This window comes from Acartia tonsa, chromosome 10 (genome assembly GCF_053477335.1).
Source record: "Acartia tonsa isolate MP-2025a chromosome 10, ASM5347733v1, whole genome shotgun sequence".
Classification (NCBI taxonomy): domain Eukaryota; kingdom Metazoa; phylum Arthropoda; class Copepoda; order Calanoida; family Acartiidae; genus Acartia; species Acartia tonsa.
In genome coordinates, this window is record NC_137269.1 from 28,040,871 (window position 1) to 28,058,388 (window position 17,518).

Consider the following 17,518-nt stretch of genomic DNA (forward strand, 5'->3'; position numbering starts at 1 on the left):
AAGAACCGTTTAAAATCCTGATATTTTTCTATGTTTGAAATTTGGAGCACTTTGAAGTTAGCAAAGCGTTTGATAGATTATATTATTTTCTCTTCTCTGTAACTATCTATCTACCTGTCTGTTTCTTGAAGTACACAATTTTATATGTATTTACCAATCTATCTACCCATCTACTTATCTATATATTCATAAGTCTATTTATTTATGTCAGGGAAGGATGGAACATCAGACCATAAATCATATTGACCCCTTAAAATCTATAATCTTATAAACACATTTGACTCATTTGTTATCGTAATTAATGCATGCTTTGACACACTGAAAGTACAAATTTACCATAATTTACAGTTAGGACTTGCAGACAAAGTTCGTGATTTAATTAGTTGATTAGCTGAAAGGTGATGGCCAATGTTTTTCAGGCAATCATTATCTATCATATTAAAGTCGAATATATATTTATATACTATTATATTTAACCATGTATCTTATCTATGAATTCTATCTATCCTAGGACAGAAAGATCCCCTTCAGTAGCTGGTGCAGCCTATACTATCACAATAAACCAGGAATAGTGCTTTAAAAACATTAAAACATACAAAACATAAGTATGCCAAACTTTATTTGGTATTTCCACTTTTTTTTCTTTTCTACGTTGCAACTTTGAACAAAATTTCAAGAAAACGCTACAGATATTTTATTTTTCAATGGCGTGCAATAGTATATTTTATATTCAAAAAAGTCATTCCAAAAAAGTAATTTTTTTGAAGCATTTAATGGCTAGGCAGGCCGTGAGGGGGGAGGAGAATGTGGGGGAGGTGGGGGCGCTCCTCTAATGGCCACACTGACACGGGGTGGTACACTCACCCCCACAAGGAATTAAATCAGTTTCTTTGTTGAGCGTTGCTTCTTAATTGGTCAGCTGTAACAAAATTCCTTGTAATTTTAGCAGATTTTTGGAGGTAGCCGAAAAAAACTAAGCTAGTTTCCCAAAACAGCAGAAAATATTGAGAAATATTTCTACGAATTAATTTAGTTCTTGGCTATACATATACTTGGTAATTGTCATTCTTGTCAGGTCTTGGGATCGGGAAGGAAAGGGGAAAGAAAATGGAAGGAAAGTTAGAAGGAGAGAAGGGCAGGGAAATGTGCTAGAATGGGAGAGGAAGGGAAGTAGAGGGAAGCAGATATAAAGTGATTGGGAGGTCATGGAAAGTGAGTTATTTCACTTCTGTAAATCGACCCACCATAACACCACAATCTAACAGGCAGAAGAACAGACAGACACAACCACTTATAGAGTTGATTCCCTACTAAAAAAATACTGTTATTACATATGTTGAATTTCAAAATAAAACTGATTTTAATAGAACTGGCTCAACACAAACTGTTAAAACAAGATTCTGATAAAAAAAACATTGAAAACATTATCAACTGCCAAAATTAATAAATTTTGCCTTTTAAAAGTGGCAAAACTAGTGTATTTTTCATTTAAATTTAGGCAGTATAAAAATAAAACTTTCAATTAGTTATAGATTAACATTGAAAAAAAAACACGTAGTTTTATTTGACGGTGATTAGTAGTTGCAGAGCTTCTCTATAAAGGGGATTAGTCTGTAAAGCTAAGTAATGAATGTTTATTTTGTTTTATTAACCTATTTTAAAAGATGATACGGAAAGTGTCATGTGTGACGTAATAAAAATACGTCTAAAAAGGAAGGCTGAGAGAAGAGATGTGAAAGTAAACCCCTCCAAAAAGATGTGGATATAGGCGTATTTTTATGACGTCACACATGACACTTTCTAAGTTTCCGTATCTAAATTTTGAAATATTAAATTCAAATTATACCTGGCAAAATTTACTTATATGTTTTTATCACTATTGATATTAGCTGCGCTTCTTATCAACATAATTGTTCTTATTTAATTATGTTTTAAGTGTTTTATATCTAGATCAAACTAACAGTTTAGCAGTGAAAAGTATTTCTATGAAAACTTAAAATATATTTGGTTCAATGATTTTTTATGTAAAAATTTTTAATGTTATTTATATAATTTTTTAGTACAGCAAATATTTTTTGTTGTTATATTATCATATTTAATTTTTTTAATTGCTTCTTTATGAATTAGGTATGTAATATTTATGTATTATTGTATATGTAATGTTCGGAAAGTCTGTAAATAAGATATTGATTGTCTTTTAAAATTTGGTAATTAGACACAAGTGAAAAATGAATTTCTTTTAATAACAACATCCTGGTGGGCATCCTGATGCTAGCCAACTTGCAAGGTTATCCAGGTAAAGAGCAAGATTTTGAGGCACTCTGTAGGCCCTTAACAAACCATTAAAGAAGTAGGGCGATGATTCTAACATGCCTAAATTTCACGCACAGACGGACGTAAGGACGGAAGCAAATATAGAGAAGCTTTGCTTCTCAAAATACAATTAACTTTTGCTGCGCTATACCTATGGACTTTTAGGAAAGTTTTATTTTTATCTAACAGTCTTTCATTTCAAATAAAGCAATACATTACCAAAGAATATTTATAACAAATACAAAAATGTAGGTATGCTGCTATTCAAGATAGATATACCTATATCTATGTTTTTGTTTTTCAATGAAGTTTTAATAATTTACTAGAGATAAATATTTTGTGTGAATAAAAACTGTTATGTCGTCTTTTTCATAATTGTATTATATTATTTACAGCATTTTATTTTACAAATAATGATTCTTTAGATCCAAAAATAACTATTTGTAATGTTAAAAAATGTAAGGCAAAATAGTTTTTTTTAAAATTTTATTATAATATCTGTTGATGATTTGTTAAGGTTTGATGTATTTTATCCTTGTTTATGAAGGGTGGGGTGGGGTGGGGTGAGTGATAGGACATTAGACTGTAAATTTGGTCCCCAAAGTTTTAAAAAACATAATTTCTCATTCGTTTAAATCAAAGATTTGGGATTCTTTTATTAAACTTTTATGTTTTGTTTAAACCTTCTAAATTTAAATTTTTCTGCTAATTTTGTTCTCAAAAATTAAACTTCTTAATACCTAAATTACGAGAATTTTTAAAATTTTAAACCCTCCTTTGTTGAAAAAGTATGATAATATTTTATAATATAATCTTTTTAAGACACAATTAACTATTTTAATTTGTATGTATATTGTTAATTTTTGTGTATAATGTTAATAATAAATAAATAGATTTTATAGAAAATAATTTAGTTTTTTTTTTTATTGGTTTCATTAATTTTCAAATATTTATTTTAAAGTATAATAAAATTTATTTATGAACTTGCTTTGAAATTGCATAATTACACGATTCTAACAGTTTTAGGGCTTGATTATAAGGATGATTTACTTAAAATATTTTACCACTATGTCCTAAGTTTTAAATCGATAGAATAATTTTAACATGCCTAAATTAACGAAAAGAGCTAACCGTTACATAGGTACGGGCGGACGTGCAGACCATGAATATAAAAAAGCTTCATTTTTAATAATAAACAAGAGAGTCAGCATCCATAAGAAAGGAAGAACAAACAAGTCATGGATTAAAGTTCGAACTATGTGATATAAGGGCAGATGTTAAGTGGTCGTAAATCAAAATAAATTTAATAAAAAAATCACGAAACATTTCATATGTATTTTAATATTTTTTGTATAGCATTACTGACAGATTGACGGATCAAGACTCACTGGTACTATTCAGGGAATCTTCACAAACTAATACCTTTCTTCCATAACTTTACAGACTAAGGACATTTCCAGAGCTGGATCTTTAAATCATTTTAATGGTGCGCTAAATCGGGTTGTGCAGAATTTCAGCCAATCACAGCGGCGCATTTCGTAAAATCAATATACCAAAAATCAGATCAATCGGATGATTAAATCACATAAAAATTTGTTGTTAAAAAAGTAATCAATATGTTTAAAATGGACGTATGGACATTTTGGTGATGATTATAGAGTTGCTACGCTTTCTAAATCGTACCTAACTATAAAGGAATCACCATGCAAAATTTGAAATCGATAGGACAATTCTAACATGCCTAAATTAACGAAAAAAGATATCCGTTACGAACGTACGGACGGACGTACGGACGTACCGACCCTAATTATAGAAAAGCTTCGCTTAAAAAAATAAATATATAGTTTTGCTACATACAAACAAAATATTAAGAAGAAAAATAAAAGTTGAACGCACCAAAAACTTTTGTGCTTAAAAACAGAAATAATTCTATTTACTTGCTTTTTGTGATTTATATTATCATCAAATGTTTTATTTTGGCAAATTGGGATTTTCAATTCAATTCAATTCAAATTTATTTACCGTAAGATCCGACAAACCCCTGATCTTGGACAATTATCCTCCATCAGGACAACAAATAATATATATATAATATATTGACAATGTAAAAACAGATAATATTAAATAGTTATTAAGATCTGGTTTATTAGATACATTATCACAATGTTTGCAGTTATAAGTGATGGTTTATTATTTATTTCCCATCTAATCATTATATTAAATTGACTACAATAAAGATTTAAAGAACTAAATCATAATTACATAATGAATAATAATTGATAATAATGATTAATAAGCGGATAAATGCCCTGCCATGCGATCAGGTGCAGTACGTAGCCCTTGAGGCTGGAGCGCGCACTGAATGACGGTAGTGCACTATTGCTGGCCGATGCGCTAGGCTAATTTGAAATGATTGGGCGCTGTTATTTCAATCAAAAAATAATAAAATCCGCTATTGTGTTTCCGTAGGTTCCCTATTTTGGAAATAACGAATGTAAAAGGAACTCAAGGCTTTGTTTCATAATTTTCATAACTTTTACGGAATTAGTTATTAAGCATTAACAGTAAATTATCGATATTTTGCCGGCTATGAATAATTTGGATTAAAACTTTGTTAGTCGACAAAAATATTTTCCAAGAAATATTTCCCAACTACATAGCATGTCGATATTATGTCAGCCACAACCAGTTTTTATTAAAGCCATATGGTCGATAAAAACCCATGAAATTGCATATTGTTGGAAAGCCAAGATTTTGACAGGAAGCCCTCAATGTCTATCAACATACAGTACACTGCCCATAGCTTTTATAACCTATGTAAAGCTTACATTGAAAGCAATTGTCCATGTAATATCCTATTATATAAAGTAGTAAGCTTTTTTGTCTAATGCAAAGGATCTCGCTGACCGCTGTACCGATATGTTTCTTCTTTACAATAAGGGTTCTTATATGTCAAGGGAAGCTTTTTAACTATTTGTATTTTCACCCTCCCAATGAAAGATGACAACCCCTCCCCAAGTCTTATCTTTAAAACGCATATCAAAATTTGTTGAAGTTGACTTTTTAGTATGAAATAAAGGAACATTATGAAATACATAGTACACACATATACTATACTTTTGTGAAATCAATTCAAATGTGAAAATATATCTTAAATACATATAAGTTGAACGTCCTACAATACAATAGTACAGGGATCTCAGGGATGGGACAATAATATATAATTTCCCTCCCTTTATGATAAACAACATAACCCTAAAAGTAGATTAAAGTTGATTAAAGATTTGACATGGTTTTGTTGTACACCCCAATTTTTGGGCAACTTAATGGCGGAATAATTTTTGGGATAACCATAACTTTAACGCTATTGTCACCTCCCTTCCTTCCTGACCATAGTAAATTTATAAAGGACGGTAATTTCAATTTATACACTAAAATAACACAATAAATTTCTAGACAATGTATAGGAAGCAATGGTGACAACATTCATAAAGCGCGGCGCAATAACAAGCTAAATCTATCATCCTATAACAAAAAATTAGTAAGGAATTTTTGTCTGAAGCTTAAGATCTAAACCGATTGCGATTTTAAGATCAAGATAATGAAATGATATAAAAAAAAATAAAAAAGAGTTGGAAGAAAATTTAAAAAAAAAAGACAAAATAATATTCCAAAAATTTCAAGTAATAAACTGAATTATAATCTTTGAAAACTTTCTTTTATAAGCCTCACAAACTTTTAAACATAGATATTTAGATAGATAGATAAATGGGCAGATAGATAAATTCCAGCATTGAAAACTTTTTATAGATGATAGATAAATACATGATATGAATATTAAACTTGTTTTATCATTTCTGCAAAGAAAAAGAAGTTTTGCAACGCTTAGATATTTTTAAAAGCGAAGCTTTTCTATAATTAGGGTCGGTCCGTCCGTACGTCTGTAACGGATAGCTTTTTTCGTTAATTTAGACACGTTAGAATTGTCCTATCGATTTCAAAATTTTCATGGTGTTTCCTGTAGTAGTAAGGTATGATTTAGAAAGCGTAGCAACTCTATAATCGTTAACAGAATGTCCGAATGTCCATTTTAAACATATTGATTTTAACTTTTTTGACAACAAATTTGTATGTGATAAGATCATCCGATTGTTTTGATTTTTGGAATACTGATTCCTACGACAACAAAGTACAATGTTATAAGCAAAGCATCTCTATAATCGAGCCCTAAAAACGTAAGTATATCTTTAAACATTATCCTGCATTTCTGCAGTTTTTCAACAAATTTAAATTTAAATTTTAGTAAAATTTTTATTCGACATTTATACATTTATGTTCCGATTTTTCAGTTCTGACACACTACAAGTATAAATATTCGTTTGTCCTACCGTTTCAGAGCTTCGCTTTTATGGATGTTGGTCATCCTTGTTCCAGTAGGGCTTCCAAACTGTTTATAATCCTATGGAATAGAACCGGTTCTCAGCCATACTTATAGCATCATATTACAGACAATTACCAACAAATAGATAATCTTAAATTTTTTATTGCAACGTTTTTTTTCACAAGCCTTAATGTACTATTTTTTAATATCTCGTTTATAAAATATGTACAGCAATCTTTTATTCTTTGCAGGGGGGGGGGGTGTACCTGGATTTTTGTGCATGAAATGTAAAAACTTCTCCTGGTTTGAGCCATTACTTGAAGTGCTCAAAATTTCAGATGTTTTAGAAGAGTTATTAACCCCCAAATTTTATTAAAGGGGTATTCTTACACTTCGTATGATATCTATATTACAAAGTAGCTTGGTGTTTGTCCGTTCGTCTGTATGTCTTTCCGTCTGTCCCTTAAGATCTCGGTAACCACTAAACCAATCGGATTCTACTCTTCAGGGAATATACTTACTGGTCCTGTGGTGGTTTTAGGCTACTTTTTTGAGGGGTGGGACAGCCCCCCCCCCCAAAAAAAAATATAAAAATTTCCCCTCATTTTTTTTGATGATGTAGATTACGAATATGAAGATCCTCAATTTTTTTTTTGATGATGCAGATCCACAACATGTACTACGGTTTTTATAACTTCTTGGGGCAAAGCCCCTAGAGGCTAGGGGCGAAGCCGCTAGTATCTTTATAAAGATCTTATCCCATATAAAGAAAGTTCTTAAATATTGAAGGCGGTGATCATATGATCAAATAATCATATTCGTCATTTCCAATTTTAGTTATGTTCTATGTATTTTAATTAAGAACTTTTCTACTTTTATGTGAAAATTGTAATGTTTACTACATACAACATAAATATTAAATCAAAGTCGAAATCCTTTATTTATTTATAGTTTATTTGAACTTTGTTTTTGTCAGCTATTATAAATCACTTAGATACTCGGATTTCTATTGAAATACGTATTTGATGCTTTAAAATGCTTTAAGCATTATTCAATTTAGTAGTGGGACATTATGCCTAAAAAAACAGCCATGTGACGGCATAGAAATGAGGAATTATCCATCTCTTTTTTAGGGGTTTTCTTTCCCACCTCTCCTCTCATCTCCCTAATTTTTTGACGTCACATGGCTGATTTTTGAAACATTTTGTCCCACTACTTCAATTTATGGTAAGTATTAACGACTGTGTCCTTTTCATATCGGGGTTATTTATTCGAAGAGATGAGAAAGAGAGATAAATAGCCTCATACCATCCCAAGAACTATGTGACTCTACAATGGAGAACTCAATACGTTTAGTAGGATAATAGATGCTTTGATCCCACCCTCTAAGGAGGGGATCGCATAAGGAGATAATTAAATGATAACCCACATATAGTTGATATATATTTATGTTTAAAACCTAAATGTATCAAGGGCGTATGGAGGGGGAGAGAGGGGGGGGGGTTAAAGGGGTGATAACACCACTCCACTCCCCCAACAACCAAAAAAGCTTGGAAGTCCTTGCCCTTTATTTATCTAACCTTCTGTTCATCTGGACGAACGTACAGACATTGTTATACCATTTATGGGCTCTGTATTCCAACGAATAGGAAAGAGGTAGAATATTAGCCTAAAACCATTTTGTGAAACTAGGAGAATTCCATCAGACTAGTAGTAAGCGAGATCCTAATGAACAAACATATAAATGAAAATATTGCTTCTTTTCATAATAGAATAGCACATAATTAATAGTACTAAGATTAAGCACACGAAGATGCAATGTAACAAAGTATAGGATATCTCCTCGAGATTTTACTTAATAAAATATTTTACAATATCCCACCTGATTCACACCAGCCTTTGAGAATAGATACATAGTCATGATTCTAAAATTTGGAAACTTTTTTAGAAATTGGAGATATTAAAAAGGTGGCTAATTTAGGTAAAAATTAAGTTTGGTATGTGTCAAATGCTTTGTTTAGATCAAACCAACATAAATTGAAGAAAAATGAAATTCTAAAATAAAACAAGTCTATTGGGAGTGGGGGGGGGGGGGTTATGTACACGTTGAGGGTTATTGTAATACCAATGTTTTAGCAACTTCCTTGCTTAATGTACCATTACACATCTAATATACTTGCAAATTATAGATAGATAGATGAATAGAGAGAGTATGTATAGGTGGATGAAATATTGAAGAAAAATAGATTAATTAATATAATAACTAATTTCATACAGTGCATAATTTTTATAATAAATACATTTATATAATTAGACGGTTTTAGTCTATTTTAAGTACAGTTCTATATGTAGATTGATAAAATGACAAGTGAATACTGAATATGTACGAATAGTAACAAAGAAAACTTCATTTCTAAGGTTTAAAGATTGGATTTCAAACTTTTCTCTGAAAACTAATGTGCATCCAATACCACGGGGAAGAATAAACCTATCTCTTACATATAATTCAAACAATACTGCTTCAAAAACGAACGTCGATATAAAAAAACATCATATTACTTTAGTAATTTATTTCATTTCGTAAATTTCTCAAAAGTTTTGTAAATTGAATTTTATAAGGTTTTGCATGATACACCCTACATATTACGTTCTACACCTTCATATATATATTGACTTGAATACCTTGATTTTAAACAGGGCTCGGCAGCCGCGCTTCAGCCTCATATAATCCGCCAATTTTACATTAACATCTAATGAAAAAGGGAAATGTTATGACCTGTTAAAAGATGCAATTAATTAAGGTCATACCTTAAGATTAAAACCGGGTGGTCATTTTAAAACTTTGCAAATATGTGACCTTTACCAAAAAGAAAGCATAGCAAGATTGGTATTATTAATACAGATATCATAGCTTTAGTTTTTGATTAGTCTAACTGTTTAAAGTCTTTTGGTATTCATCCTGCCTTATGAAGTATATTCATGTTCAAATGTCAATAAGTGTTTCTGCAATAAAGAAGATTTTATGATAAAGTGCTAGATTATTTGAACAATTATATTCGTCCACATGGAGGGAGGGGACATTGGACAGTAAATGTTGCTCACCCCAAAAAAATTTATACACGCTCTTTCTTCTGTACGTTTGCTCATAAAATATTAGTTATTGCTTATTTTAAAAAAATAAAATCTTGGGTTATGCAATCAGGAGTAATTTGTTTAACAAAATTAGGGAGGTATGTCAACTTTATTTTTGATTTGTTATCTTCTGAGTTTGCTTACCGACTGTTTAGCTGCCCCTCTGTCTGCTTGTCTGACCAGTATATTTTTGTTTGTCTTTTAATCTTTTTGCATCTCTGTCTGTTTTCAAGATATTGTTGTATGAGCTGGTCATCTTTTTTTCTAATTAAAATGTTATAGTTATTACTAAAACACCATGAACATAAGAATCCAAGAATTTGTTGATTAAATTAGAAACTCACACATTTCAAAATAGATAGGTAGATAAACAAATAAAGTAATAGTAAAACAAGATCTAACAAAAATATCAATCAATTGAACAGACAAACTCAAATAACAATTGTAAAACAAGGATGGCAACATAAAAGCGAAGCACTGAAACGTTAGGACAAACGGACATTAACACTTGTATAATGTCAGAACTGAATAATCAGAATATAAGTCTATAAGAGTCGAATCATAATTGAAAGTAAATTTGTTGAAAAACTTCTTGATACAGGATAATTTTTATGGACATACTTAATTTTTCGGACTTGATTATAGAGTTGCGTGGCTTATAATATTGTACTTTGTTGTCCCAGGAATCAATTTACCAAATATCAGATCAATCTATTTATTAGATCACATGTTGCTAAAAAAGAAAAGAAAAAATCATGTTTAAAATAGACATTCTGGTAATTATTATAGAGTTGCTACGCTTTCTGAATCGTACCTAACTACTAAAGGAATCACCATGCAAAATTGATAGGACAAGACTAACATGCCTAAATTAACAAAAAAGACTATCCGTTCCGGACGGAACGAGCCGACCCTAATTATAGAAAAGCTTCACTTTTAAAAAGGAGGTATGAATATTAGAAGAGGAAAAGCTTAGAAAAAGGGCAAATGAACAATGAAAATAAACATTAAAGTTAGGAAGAAGTAAGGCTAAGTAAGTGAGGAAAGTCCCGGACTAACAAAACTGGTATTAATTTTATGATTTTTATATTAATATTCCTTAAAAATTGTCTGAAATACGATGCTATACATGATTTTTCAGTAATGCTGAGAACCGGTTCTTATCAAACGGATATTAATTGGTTTCGAAGCCATACTGAAAATTAAAATATTATTTTCTCGTATTCATTCGATTCCGGTGGATAGGAACCGGTTCTCATCCATACAAAAATAACTATGTCTAGCATCGTATTATATCCAGCTTTTTTCGGCATCTCGGGGCTAAAAAAATGGTTTTAATCTTTTAATTGTACATTCTATATCCGCGGAAAGCTGTTTATAATACGAAGCGAGAAATAACTATTAATTACTTCATTTACCTTTTTTTTTGAAAAATATATATTCAAGAATTAAGTGAAGCATAATATGAAGAAAAGGCCTAAAATTGAATATTTTATACATTTCATTAATAAATTTACATCTTTTTCAAATGTACGAAAGGTTAAAGAAAAAGAGTTATCTCATGATTAAGCTAATTTTATCATAATAGCTTGACTTTCTTCACTGTATAATTTTTTTGCTGTTATTGTAAGATTACTTTCAGTTTTAGAAAAGCATGTTATGATAGGAATAGGTCATTTCAATTTACTAGTAATACTTTAGGTTTTAGGTTTTAGCGCATCCACTCGTCGCCGGAGGTGATAGGTTAGAATCTCGGCACCGACACCGACACCACTTCAAAACTAAAGACGTTAAAAATGATTCCTACTGCTGCTATGTTAGGTGCGCGACAGAAAAAGTAAAAGTAGGGAGAATGCCTTGGCCCATAAACAGGTGCAACTCACTACCAAACACAGTTAGGACTTCTTTTGACGGATGTTACTTAACCTAATATCCTTGGGTGTTAGAGTATCGCATCCCATTACAAGTAGGTGATGCTCTGGATTCTCTAGATGATCACTTAAATCGAAGGAGAATCCCGCCTTTACGAGATAATTACGAGGTTTTTTATAAAACTTTGCTGAAAATTTTGGATATCTATCTCAAGCCGTTAAAGAGATCTTTCAGAATACACACTGACACTCACATCTTACTACTTCAAAGAAAAGGATGGTTATACTTGTTTGAGACGAAGCCCAATTTGTCCTACCTTTGACTCATGTGACGTCATAAAAATGAGGGAGATGAGAGGAGAAGTGGGAAAGAAAACCCCTAAAAAAGAGATGGATAATCCCTCATTTTTTATGACGTCACAGGAATTAAAAGTAGGACAGTTTGGGCTTCGTCTTTATTGAAAATCTGAATGAAATAGAATGATTTTACCAGAAAGATATGGATGGGCATTCTTTGCCCTTTAAATAAAAGAATAAAATTTCAAATTAATGTGTTACAAAATTGATTTTTTTCTTGAAAAAAAATTATTACAAGTGCTAAACCTGAACCCGATACTTCTCAGAGTAAGAAGGTTAAATTAAACATAAAATTAGTAAATTTGGTAACTTTACTAAATGTCTAAAAAAATCAGCCATGTCACGTCATAAAAATGAGGGATTATCCATCTCTTTTTTAGGGGTTTTCTTTCCCACTTCTTCACGTGGGACACTTTGTAAGTTACAATTTAAGAATGTAGCTATATCAAAGGGTAAAATTAAAAAGAAAAAATATCTAACCCCTGCAAACTTAAATATAAAATATTAGGATAATTAAAAATTCTCGATATTTTGTAGCACTATTCTAATAAAATAGAAATGGTCTGGTAGAAATTATGCTTCAATAAACACATCTTTCAACAGATATAGATAGATAGTAGGATACATTAAAAATAATTATAAAAAAATATAGACATGTTTGAATAGGTATAAACAACAAGCAAATAGAAATCAACATTTGGTCTGATAAAAAGGTCGTCATAACAACTAAACGAAATCCGCCAAAACAGCTAAAACCACGAAACCTTGACAAAGCTGTTTTTATAAAATTAATTTAGTTTTTAGTTTTAGAACGCATATAAAAAATATGATACCGAACTTGTTAATAGATAGACAGATACATATATTAATGTATAGATAGATAGATAAATTTATGAAAAAGATATAAATTGGATAGACCTCTAAAGAATAATGAAATATATTAGAAATGACATGAAAAATATATTATAATGAACAGTCTTATTATTCTAGATTAGTGCCAAAATTATTCATAGATAGATAGACTGAAATCTTTAATATGTAGGGGCAAATGACCATGTAGATAGATAGATAGATAGATAGATAGATAGATAGATAGATAGATAGATAGATAGATAGATAGATAGATAGATAGATAGATAGATAGATAGATAGATAGATAGATAGATAGATAGATAGATAGATAGATAGATAGATAAATAGATAGATAGATAGATAGATAGATAGATAGATAGATAGATAGATAGATAGATAGATAGATATATAGATAGATAGATAGATAGATAGATAGATAGATAGATAGATAGATAGATAGATAGATAGATAGATAGATAGATAGATAGATAGATAGATAGATAGATATATAGATATATAGATAGATAGATAGATAGATAGATTGATAGATAGATAGATATAATTGATGTGTGATAGATAAATAGATAGATAGATATATAGATATATAGATAGATAGATATATAGATAGATAGATAGATAGATAGATAGATAGATAGATAGATAGATAGATAGATAGATAGATAGATAGATAGATAGATAGATAGATAGATAGATAGATAGATAGATAGATAGATAGATAGATAGATAGATAGATAGATAGATAGATAGATAGATAGATAAATAGATAGATAGATAGATAGATAGATAGATAGATAGATAGATAGATAGATAGATAGATATATAGATAGATAGATAGATAGATAGATAGATAGATAGATAGATAGATAGATAGATAGATAGATAGATAGATAGATAGATAGATAGATAGATAGATAGATAGATAGATAGATAGATAGATAGATAGATAGATATATAGATAGATAGATAGATAGATAGATAGATAGATAGATAGATAGATAGATAGATAGATAGATAGATAGATAGATAGATAGATAGATAGATAGATAGATAGATAGATAGATAGATAGATAGATAGATAGATAGATAGATAGATAGATAGATAGATAGATAGATAGATAGATAGATAGATAGATAGATAGATAGATAGATAGATAGATAGATAGATAGATAGATAGATAGATAGATAGATAGATAGATAGATAGATAGATAGATAGATAGATAGATAGATAGATAGATAGATAGATAGATAGATAGATAGATAGATAGATAGATAGATAGATAGATAGATAGATAGATAGATAGATAGATAGATAGATAGATAGATAGATAGATAGATAGATAGATAGATAGATAGATAGATAGATAGATAGATAGATAGATAGATAGATAGATAGATAGATAGATAGATAGATAGATAGATAGATAGATAGATAGATAGATAGATAGATAGATAGATAGATAGATAGATAGATAGATAGATAGATAGATAGATAGATAGATAGATAGATAGATAGATAGATAGATAGATAGATAGATAGATAGATAGATAGATAGATAGATAGATAGATAGATAGATAGATAGATAGATAGATAGATAGATAGATAGATAGATAGATAGATAGATAGATAGATAGATAGATAGATAGATAGATAGATAGATAGATAGATAGATAGATAGATAGATAGATAGATAGATAGATAGATAGATAGATAGATAGATAGATAGATAGATAGATAGATATATAGATATATAGATAGATAGATAGATAGATAGATTGATAGATAGATAGATATAATTGATGTGTGATAGATAAATAGATAGATAGATATATTGACCAGTAATATTATTCTTCTTTACTGCCAAAGCAAACAAATTCTTTTCTTTGTTTGCCAGAAAAAAACGGTGATTTGCAATGAAACAGAAAAACAATTATCAGAACACATGAAACAAATATTTAAGTTAAAATTCAATCAAAAAAATACAACAATCAACAACAAAAATTTTCTTGTGTTTTAAAATGTGGGTTTCCTTGTGGTTTATATGCGGCTGATGCACCACTGGCGAGGCCTCCTTTCTTTGAGAATACTTAGCAGTCTTGTATGAAAGTCAACATTGTTGTATTATCACCCAGGTATTTCAAGGAATAAGACAATGGCTGATAAATTCATGTACATCACCAATGATGATTAACAAAATACCCCTTTTGTAGATTACAATCAGTGGCTGAAACGTTTAGATACTTAACTTAATGAACCAATAAATCAAAATTCAATATAAGTCCCCAAAGTTGTTAAGCCAAGATAAAATATTATAAAACTTTGCAATAAAGGGTCCAATGTTCTCTACCTCCCTGGATGTCACCTTACTTTTCAACCTTCAAATTGATGGCATCAAAATCCCAGGTGAATCTGTATAATAAATGTGATTTTTTTATATTTTCGCAGCAAGATATTTCGGGTATAGTCCCTTTCGTGGCAACGCCCCTTAAGGAGCGATTCTTTGTATTTTCACATTAGCTTTTCTCCTATGTCTAGCCCCTCTAGCCCCCTTGCGGCACCTCGGGGCTAAAAAAACTGGTTTTAATCTTATAATTGTACATTCTATATCCGCGGAATGCTGTTCATAATACGATGCGAAAAATAACTATTACAGTATTTAGACAACACATTTATAAGTGTATTATGTTTTTTTTCTCATTAATTGTTTAAATCTTACTTTAAGTTTATTATCTAAGTCAATACAAACTAGTTAAAACAAATCAAACAAATCGGCCTTAAGCAGAAATTTGAGGGGGGGGGGGCATTGGACTGAAAACTATAATAGGCTTAATTAATCTTAAATGGGTGATACAGTAGTGTTCAATCTTTTCCTTTGATAATTTTATTCTACACAAAAAGAGTAACTTTGTGTATGATGAGTGGGATTTACCTTAATTATGTTAAACATAGTTCCAAAAAAGATTCTGGAAAAGACGACCTTCCTTGTAACTTTCTTTACAAGTTCATAATATATAAATGTACTAGCGGCTACGCCCTTAGAAGCCTTTAGGGGCACTTAAAGTAAAAGGGGAAAATGTCGACCTCATCCCATTTTAAATTAGAGTTTCAAAAGAGTAAAACAAATATTTTTTTTTTTTTTGGGGGGGGGGGGGTGAAGACTCCCTCCCCAAAAATAATTTAAAAACTTCCTAGGACCTATAAGAAGCTTCACTGTAAAGGAGAACAATATCGGCTCAGCGGTTAGCAAGATCATTCGGGACCGACAAAAAACGCTTACTACTTAATATAATAGGATAGAAAGGATGACATCATCTAGATGTAGCGAAGAATATAGATACAAACTCATTTAGTAAAATGTAAAGAAAAACCGAAGTTTGTTTTAGAGTAGATAGCGATGTTTTCACACAAATATCATGTTGAACACTGACCCCCTCCAATCCCCCCTTTATTTTTTAAATAAACCAAAAGTAAAGTTAAGAGTAGTTTTTTTCTTTGTTTATTTATTACTTCAGTTCAAGTCAGATTATATTAGGTAATAAACACAGTAATAGTGTCTGACTGATTATGACGTAACAAAAAATATAGCCAATGAGAGGCCGTTATTGACCAATGGTAAAATTTATAGTGGCCTCTCATTGGCTAATTTTTTTTGTTACGTCATAATCAGTCAGACACTATTACTGTGTTCTTAGGTAATGGGTAGTAGCCCAGAAGCGTTAGGGCAGCGCAAATATTGAAGACGTCTGTCTAAGTGGACAAATGATGCAACGCTTATCAAAACTATCCCGATTGACGTCATAGTAATACCAATAAGATTGGAATTTTCAAGCTTTCAACTAATATGAATAATTCTATTTATATGTATTCATTTAGGTAATAATTCTGCAAATAAATTGTTATGTACAATGATTTTGAATTTATGGTAAGTATCAAAATGTTATTGTAAATGAAGAGTATCATTACGAAACGCAGTTTATTACTTATAACTTTTTGTTATTCATTCTATGTTAAATCATATAATACATCTATATTCTACAGAAATTATCTGTTTAGTCTAAATAATTTTTACCAAATAGCTATGATTATGAAATATTAACAATGCAGGGAATCTTCACAAGAAATTCCAGAAGAATATAGCCAAAGTAATCCTCATTGTTCCCAATTTTTAACTATATCATATTTTTTCAGATAGACGAACAGGCAACAGGAATAAAATATCAGCTTTGCTATTAAAAAAATTGCAGTACATTTGATTAATTAAAAATTTGTGTCGCAAACAGTAAAATTTTCTTGGAACTCAATGCTTCACAAATTATGCTGGCTTTCCCCAACTCAGGAATTAAGGTAGAGGAAAACGATTTGTTTTAGTATTTATATGTTACTTTAATCCTCTGAAACGGTTAGACTTTTAGAAAAGTGTTGTATTAGTTTGTTATATCATCAGTCAATTTCGATGAAAGAAGTACTTTTTCAACACTAAATATTCATAACTAATGTATATTTTATCAAAACGTGGTTTTGTCATAAGCGTTGATGGGTTTTCCCTTCATTTGACTATAGTTCTAAAAAAAATAAAGATAAATTTGCTTT

General features: G+C 30.2%; 2 protein-coding genes across 4 annotated transcripts in view; both read left to right on the forward strand.

Annotated features, from left to right (window-relative positions):
- The window catches only part of LOC145329777 (trypsin-3-like), a 179,035-nt gene that overhangs the window by 104,144 nt on the left and 57,373 nt on the right, over window positions 1-17,518 (forward strand). The window lies entirely within an intron of this gene.
- The window catches only part of LOC145329776 (uncharacterized), a 167,547-nt gene that overhangs the window by 104,142 nt on the left and 45,887 nt on the right, over window positions 1-17,518 (forward strand). Inside the window, exon 14 of one of the 3 annotated variants that reach the window (XM_080174166.1) lies at window positions 512-633. The exons of the other annotated variants lie outside the window; for them this stretch is intronic. Within the exon in view, the coding sequence (XP_080030292.1) occupies window positions 512-572 (61 nt within the window). The 3' untranslated portion in view covers window positions 573-633. Of the gene's footprint in view, window positions 1-511; window positions 634-17,518 lie in introns of those variants that run through there. 3 annotated transcript variants of the gene reach the window in all.